Genomic DNA, 8,649 nt, shown 5'->3' on the forward strand with positions numbered 1-8,649 from the left:
TTGTATATTTGCTGTTATGTTAAACTTATATTAAACTTTTTCTTCATTACCCATTCAAGCCGTCTCCAACCATTATTAGTCTCAAAGTGGGTTCCTCGTCATTGAATTTAAATTATAACACAAAACCACAAATATTAAGTCTCAATAGCTTAAATCTGATAACGTTTTACATCTATATATATTTATATTATATTGACCTTTCAGCCATGCTTGGCTAACATTACAGAAGTTACAATGATGCAGTGCACATGCACTTATGTTACCATATCCAAGAATATAAAATTGACCTTTACAAAGTGACCTGTGTTGGCTGTGTTTTAGTGGACTAATATTTTGTAAAATACAGTCACATTTTAGTTATAATACATTATTTATGTATATACATTTTTACTACTTACAAATAAGTTCTTAAACTTATTTTTCTTAAAACACAGAAGAGTAAATAAAGAAGTATAGCAAACAATCATCTCTTCTAGTTACAAACTTTGTATTCATTCGCTGTTTGCAATAGGTTACTAAGCCTTATCTAATTTCACACGTGGAAGATGTGAAATGTAATAATTTTTTTAGGTTTTATATATACATTTTGATATAATAATAAATCATAAATTACTATATCAATACCATAGAATTGTACTATAATTTATCCAGCTTAGTAACTAAGCTGTATTTGGGTTTGAAAAACATGATTTTTTCAAGCTCACTAATGTCTTACCTTACTGCTAGCATGAAAAGAAAGAGTTTGCTGCCCAAATACTTTGCAGGGGCTAAGAAAGCAAGTAGGGGACATTCTGAACTTTTGATTGGTTATACACATGTCACTAGGTAAAGCAGGTGTAGGTAAGCAAGTATTTTCAAAAACTGAAGAGGTGCACCTTGGTTGATCAAATAAATATATTAATATCTCAAAAAATAGAAAAGATAGAAGGTTCTTATTTTACATTCTAGCTTGTCAATATTAGTAATTTGAGTATCTAATTCATAAGAAACTATGTATTTTGTATTTGGACATCACAAACATATAATCTGAACCAATGCTGCATTCAAAACACCATATGACTGACAGAAATTGATATTTAGACATGTTTTTTTAATATTTACTTTTAAAATAAAAAAACTAATGTATAATACTAAAATTTGAATTATAATCTACAATTTTATACCAAACTTATTGACATACATCCATTAAATAGTATTTCAATAAAATTTTGAATGCAAGTCAACAAACGTGATGATATGGCCTTTGACCCACGTTGGTATGGTTAAACAGAACAGCAATCTTGGACAACCACGGTCAAAGTTTTCATTTTAACCAGCTTGACCTGCCTCCAAGTACAGTATAGTACAGCCTGTAGTAAGACTAGACTTGTATACCATGCAATAATCCCTTTGCATTTACTAACCAAAGCCAGACATTTCAAAGTCCACACCCAGATTTCCAGTAATCACTTCCCTGTTTCATTCACACTACAAACTAACAGTCAAACGCAACAAGACCTCCTACCAGTATTTATTTACAACAGTACAGCCTGGGAAACTTTCAGCACCTCAGTAGATAATCTCCTACAACTACTAAAAACCACTACTGAAAATATAACCAAGCACCACACATATTCTACCCAAATTACCAAAGCCATTACCACAGCCAAAAACACCATAAGACTCACATCTGTAGAAATAACACCTACAACCACAGAAAACTTGCACCAGAATTAAATAAGGTAATACTTGAACACCGTCATCTCAGGAGATCACTTATAACCTCCCATGACGTAAACATTAAGCCCCACATCAACAAACTCACAGCAGAAATAAAAAGAAGCATCAACACACTCTAATGTGTTAACTGGTTACAATTTTGCAACAATCTAGACAACTCATGAAATAATCCAAAGTATTTTTGGAAACAAATTCAAATCGATAATGGACAAAAACAGTAGCAGTACTTTCCACCAGATAAAATACATAAACACCAAGGCAAAAACAGACTTAGAGAGTAATTATCCTAGCCGACTATTTCGAAACAACTTTCAGTAACACTCATTACCCAACATTTAATGGACCACGTTGAATAACCACGTATATGACCACGTATATAACCCTCAATTATATACCCCGAGTTTCCTGGCCACCAACACCAATGATTTAATTTTTGGCCAAGGATTATGTGTGTAGTGTGAGCATGGATAAGTGTAGTAGACTGCAATGCTGTTTTGAGTAAGGGTCTGTTTTAGGATTCTAGATGTGCATGAGACAACACAGGGGATTTAAGTTGGTCAATCGAGGAAGTTTTTAGTCATGTTGGATGACCATTAAAATTGAGCCCTGCTCAGTGATGAGCAATCTGACAGCTAGCTCCTGAAACCTGGAAAAAAGGAACAGGCAAAGAAGCAGGAAGAAGAAGGCATGAAACAGGAACAGGTGAAGGCTGCGATAAGGAAGAGACCTAAGAAGTAAGGGAGGAGTGTTGACAAGAAGCCTCCATACTAGACTCCAATAGAGTTAAGATCTCCAAAAACTGTCCTATGTAAAAATAGGGCCAAATAGTGGTCCCACAAAAAAGTTATGGGTAGGCACACATTAGTTAAAGGTGTGTCCCAACCCAGAAGATCCTAACAACAGGGGAGCCATGTTTGAAAGAAAAAGGGGCGCCAAGGAAGACAATCATACCAACATGGAATACATACTGGATAAAATATCCCCAAAAAATTCCTCTGGTGAGAAGTGGATAGCCTCAGACAGAAAAGGGATGAAAGAGGGGTATCTCAAGATGGTGGAGGGGGACATACTATAGCAGGAATACTGGGCTTTGGTAAATCTCACAGAAGTATCAGGGTCAGAACCCCACACCTGGATTAAGCCTATGTCTACTGGCTTTGGTTATTGTCCATAGGTAATGTCACTATCATTATATTTCATTCCAAAAATAAAACTAGAGAATGAAATTATTTGAAATTTGACCAGAACCTTCCTAAAAGAATGTAGTTTCAGAAAAATAAAGTATTTCATTTTGATTTTTTTCTTCTATTTCTAATAAAAAAGTCATTATTTAATGAAACTATTTGTACTCGAACTATGCATAGTTCACCTGCATGACGATTTTCATTTGGAGTATAACAATACTACTTATCATCTTACAGTTTTCACATTTCATTTGCATAATCTCTAGAACCTCCTAAATGAATATCAAAAGTTTTTTTAAGGTAAATATTTATATTTTATTTTCCATTTTCTCTACTATATCACTAACTCTAGTTATTATCATCAATGTACAGTGCAATGAAATAGTTAAAATTAAGAAATGGAAATATGTACTTACCTTCATAGAATTGTCTTAAAATATTTTGTTTGGGTCATATGCATAATTTCACATTTTTTACTTTTTTCACTTAGTTTTTTTATTTTATTTTTTTTATTTTCCTTTCCAATTATTTGGTTTTATTATTTGTGTTGAACTATCAACTGGTGTCTGCAGTCCATTATAACATGATGATCGGCAGAGACATATCAGCTGCAGGCAAAATGGATTGCACACATATATTTATAAAGCGACATCAAACGAACAAGTAAACTTATAAAAATCATTAAACATTTCAAATACGAATTTTAAAACACAAATAATACATATTTAACTAAAACATAAAAGTTAATTCTAAATGCAATTTAACTGTCTATCAAACTAATATGTATAAGGTGAAAAAATAGTCAAGTGCAAGGGGGTACCAATCTCGACAATGGACACGCTGCAGCTAGCTTGCCATTTCAAGAATTATTTATGGTCCACCCTTCCTTTTAGCCTGAAGAAAATATGCTCTCTCTCTTGGTTATAAGCATGCCATTCAAGTCTAGAAAAGACTGTTGCTTAGCAACAGGTTACTTTGGAATGTGGACATGGAGTCTATCATAAAAGAGCAAATAATAAGCTAATTCTTGGAATGATGCCTGTGTAAAATGTAACTAATGTTTAGACTTTGACCTAGTATTTGTAGTAGCTTGTCTAGACTGTCGTACAGGTACTGAGAGAAACATAAAAAGAAACATAAGCAACCAAATGTAAGATTTTACAAGTGCACATGCATCATGTAACAAGGAACTGAAGTTTTAATTGTTTGTTTCAGAGGTTCCTTTACAATGATAGTAAAGTGCTTCAATTAAATTTTGAATGTAACTCAGGAACACTTTGTTACATGCACAGAAAGGAATCTAAAGAGTACACCAGTAGTCATAGGGTTAATAGTTTGATAGTTGACAAATAGAAAGTCCAAACGATGGTATTCCAAAGTGTAATTATCTGAGGTATGAGGAGGACAAGGCATACTGACCCCAAAACATAACTGTGCCACAAACTGGTCAGCATGGACCCCACTATCTGGAGATGGAAGGAAAATCAGGTAGTCAGAGGAAGGGGTGGAATGTAATAGGAAAGGAGAGGAATCATATGACATACAAGACACAGACAAGATGTAACATACCTGTGACACCATATCCAGAAGGGCAGAAAATGGTATGGGGACACTGACAGGGGGATTATAGGATTATCCAAGTTCACCAGGTAAGGGAATAACTGTTCTGGAGTCAGGAAACACTGTAGGCCACATAATGGATTCCAATTCATGGCATACTAAAACTGAGACCTCCTCTGCTGAAAGTGTGGGGTCTGAGAAACTGTAGGTTGAGGTGTAGTAGTGGTGTTAATTAGTGTAGTAGTTAACATGATTTGAAAATAGGAATTCATAACTCAACTGAGAGAGGATAACAAAAGTAACAACCAACAGTAACTGAAGTTTAACTGTAGAAAAAAAGAAACAGAAACAACAAAGTTGTGGAGAAAAAAGTTTGAAAAATTCAAAAAAGCAAAATCACAAGCAAAATTTTAACATTACTTCACATTACATTGCCAAATTGAGAAGTGAAGATTGAGTTATACAGAAGAGAGAGAGCCAGCTATGCCAGGAGGGTGTGTCACATGCTTATTTCTATGCTACAATGTGCTTGTACCACATAAACACATGGGATAAGTGGGAGTATCAAGGTTAGAAGTTAGCAAATAATTTTGTACCTAAATGAGGCAGCACTGAACAAGAAAAGCTATTATGTGAGTGAAAGTAAGGTATCATATCAGGACAGGCAAAAACGTAAGTGCTATCACCATATATGTGACAAGCTTAAAAATAAATTGAAAACAGACATCTTGTTTATGAATGCCAAACCATTAATTTAGGTGTAGAGCTTGTAGTTTTTTCTAATTATAATGATAACTATTTAATTTTAATTACACATCAATCAAATTGCTCAAAATAAATATAGAAGCTTTGAAATCACTGGATTATAACCCAACTGAAGAACTCATGATGATTTTGTTGGCTTTCTAATTGATCTTATTACTAAATTTACTAGTGGTACATGGTTATAAGTATAATGAAAAATAGTGTTTGACATTGTTCATTTTACTTTTTGTTATGAACATCAGTACTGCTTTTTGCTTGTTTCTTGAAAAATAATTCTATTTCCAAGAGTGAATGAAGTATTCAATAAACTTAAACATAGTTTAGGCCTATAGCTGAAACTAGTTTTTTTTATATATTTTATTGTTGATGTTATTATGATGATAAAATTGATTTACTTTACATAAAAATTTGTTGTTTTAAAATGCCACACAAACTAGTAGTTTTAGTAAAGTAGTGTTCTCAAAATTTGTAGGGAGAAACCTACAGAATGGTATTAGTCATATTATTTTCAGGTTGTTACAAGTTTTGTACTACTTTGCATGTAAGATATACTTTCATGTACAACAGTTTAGAATGAACAAAGTAAGTTACTCCTAAATCATTGTAACAAGACAAGATTTCCTTGATCTTTCCCATATTTTCACAAATTAGTAAGGTAACTTTATATGTTAATTCTAAGCATTTAAACAATATTATCTAAAAAAAACTAGAGAGTTAATATTTTGTCATGTTCTGACACCTTATTTAGTATAATTTATAAAGAAGAAATGTTAATATTCTTTATTTCTGTACAGCTGCACATCTTGTTGATGTTTCATTCAGTTTGAAATTGTGGTGTTTTAAATTTTGACTAGTTATCTATGGTTTTATCAAGTTACAATGTTTCTTACCATGTCAGAATAATGCAGTGGTCAAACACATTAAGATAGTACAGCACACACATTTTTGTTGTTGTAGTTGTTTAGATAGGTTGTAAAGGGCATGGTATACCACAGTTTAATGCTAGTGCAAAACTGGTGTTAAAGTGTGGTAATAATTAGTACAAATCTTCTAGCCAAAATTATTCATCTTTATCAAATAATTGTGATAATTTAATGATGATTGTTTATTTGATATAATGTGAAATTTGATCTTGTGTTAATTTTAAGTCATATAATAGTGAAGTGGGTCTATGAAATTCATCTGCTGTCTGATATGATAAGTATAACATTAAAGATCCTGTTATGACTGTATAAATAGTTTTAAAAAATCCTTGAAGATATAAAGTCATTAAATCTCAGAGAGGATATTTGCCTGGGTTAAAATACAAGCTACATTAAAGAAATAGAATTTTCACATAAGTTAATGAAATATTATTTCTGAAAAAAAAGTTCATTTTAATCCAATATAATTAGAAAATCTTAACCACTTGCACAATAAACAAATGACAATATTCATGTATTTAAGCAACTAAACTTACCATCTCTATTACAAACTAGACACAAAGACCTGGGTACAGAAGTATGAGCTACAAACCAGCCACGTGGATTCTTTCTTTCACGGTCCACAAGGAACATTTTTTCATCATAGATACTTTCCAAAGCTAAGATTTCATCATTTTGTGCAATCTTATTATCCATGCTCTGAAAGAAAAAGTAGAAAGAAGAATTCACAATAAAAACCATTTTATTTTTGTTTCAAAGACAGATCAACATAACGATAAACATAAAAAATATCATAACACACTAATTTCAATACATCTTTTACTATACAAATCTATTATTAAAACATAAGATACCAAAAACAAAATCTAACATGCATACCTTACTTTTAAATTTTCAGAATTAAATCAAATTTTAAAGAGGTACTTTTTATCTGAACTACTGGAAGTTCGTCCTTGCTCAGTTTCCTCTCATACTGTCAACAATAGTGCGACTTTAATTACTAAATGTACATAATTCTCCAGTTTTCCATCTTCTGTATCACTTATTATGCATGTGTAAGTAGATCTTATGAATCTGCTTTACCACCATAATTCATATTTCTAAGATGTTGTCATGATGCAAAAACCACCTATCATTTGGCTGTGAGGAGATGGGTGGGAATATATTTCTGGGGTAAGTAGCTGAAATTCATTTTCATCTTTAAAATGTAAAAATTCAAATCTAGTAGACTTACATCTGAAATACTGAAAGCCAGAATTTCCACATGAAAAGGCACTGGAGAGAGTCGTATACTCACAGTTTCATCACAATTGAGCTTTTAGGCAGGAAGATAATAAACCTAAACCACTACAATAGAAGGAATTGATCAAGCAGAATTCAGTAGAATCCAGAACTAAAGAAAAAGTAAATGGACTGAATGCATGGGAGAAATAAGTTCAGTAGACCACCTATAAGAGATGGGACCAAACAAGGACATCAGAAACAGGCATTCTTATTGGTAGTGTACCTCATCACCTTAGGCACCTTTTAATTAACCCTTTCAAGATGGGTCATAGGTGAAAGGCCATGTCATCTCATTTGTTGATTCGCATTCAAAATTTCATTGAACTATTATTTCATGAATTTAAGTCAGTAAGTTTGGTATCAAACTGTAGATTATAATTCAAATTTTAGAATTATAAATTACTCAATTTCTTAATTTACAAATAAATAAAAAAAAACACAGATAAACATCATTTGTTGATTCACATTCAAAATTTTCCTGAACTATTATTTCATGAATTTATGTCAATAATTTTGGTATCAAACTGTAGATTATAATTCAAATTTTAGAACTATAAATTACTCAATTTCTTAATTAAAAAAAAACACAGATAAACATTGATTTTTGTGTATCACATGGTATGTTTAATGCAGCACTGGTTCAAATTAGATGTTTGTGAAGTCAAAATACTAAGTCTATAGTTTCATACAAATTAGTAGCTTAAATTACAGATATTGACAAGCTAGAATCAAAAATAAGAAGGTCTTATCTATTTGCTAAAATATTGCTCATGAAATAAATCAAACACAGTGGCACCTCGCCCACCTCTTTCTATTTTTGGAAATGCTCCCTTATATACACTTCTATATATGACATGAATAACCAATCAGAAGCTCCGAATGTCCCCCTAGTGGTTTTCTCAACCTTCCTAACATGGCTAATGCCATTTATTTCTTTTGAACTAAGATTTCAATGAGGTAGGTTGTGTCTTTAGTCTGATCGAAATTTGAAATTTTTTTTTAGACCCAAATACAGCTTAGTTACTATGTTTCATAAATTTACTAGAATTCTATGGTATTGATATAATAATTTATGATTTTTTTGGTTACTTCAAATATATATATAAAACCTAAAAAAATATATTTTGTTACAAAGGTCATAACTAGAAGAGAATTGTTTGCTTTACTTCCTTATTTACTGTTCTCTGTTTTAGGAAAAATATGTTTAAGAACTT

The 8,649-nt window shown here is 31.9% G+C and overlaps 1 protein-coding gene across 8 annotated transcripts in view; it reads right to left on the reverse strand.

Moving 5' to 3' along the window:
* The window catches only part of LOC106457509 (E3 ubiquitin-protein ligase RNF14-like), a 109,936-nt gene that overhangs the window by 83,866 nt on the left and 17,421 nt on the right, over positions 1-8,649 (reverse strand). For 7 of the 8 annotated variants that reach the window (XR_002610185.1, XR_002610184.1, XM_022383478.1 and 4 more), the window contains exon 2: positions 6,688-6,850. Coding sequence is in view for 6 of the 8 variants with exons in the window: in XM_022383478.1 (XP_022239186.1) it covers positions 6,688-6,847 (160 nt within the window). In the remaining 2 variants the exon portion in view is untranslated. Of the gene's footprint in view, positions 1-6,687; positions 6,851-8,649 lie in introns of those variants that run through there. The other variant, XM_022383479.1, reaches the window with a different exon arrangement.

The sequence above is a fragment of the Limulus polyphemus genome, unplaced genomic scaffold (genome assembly GCF_000517525.1).
Source record: "Limulus polyphemus unplaced genomic scaffold, Limulus_polyphemus-2.1.2 Scaffold340, whole genome shotgun sequence".
Lineage (NCBI taxonomy): Eukaryota > Metazoa > Arthropoda > Merostomata > Xiphosura > Limulidae > Limulus > Limulus polyphemus.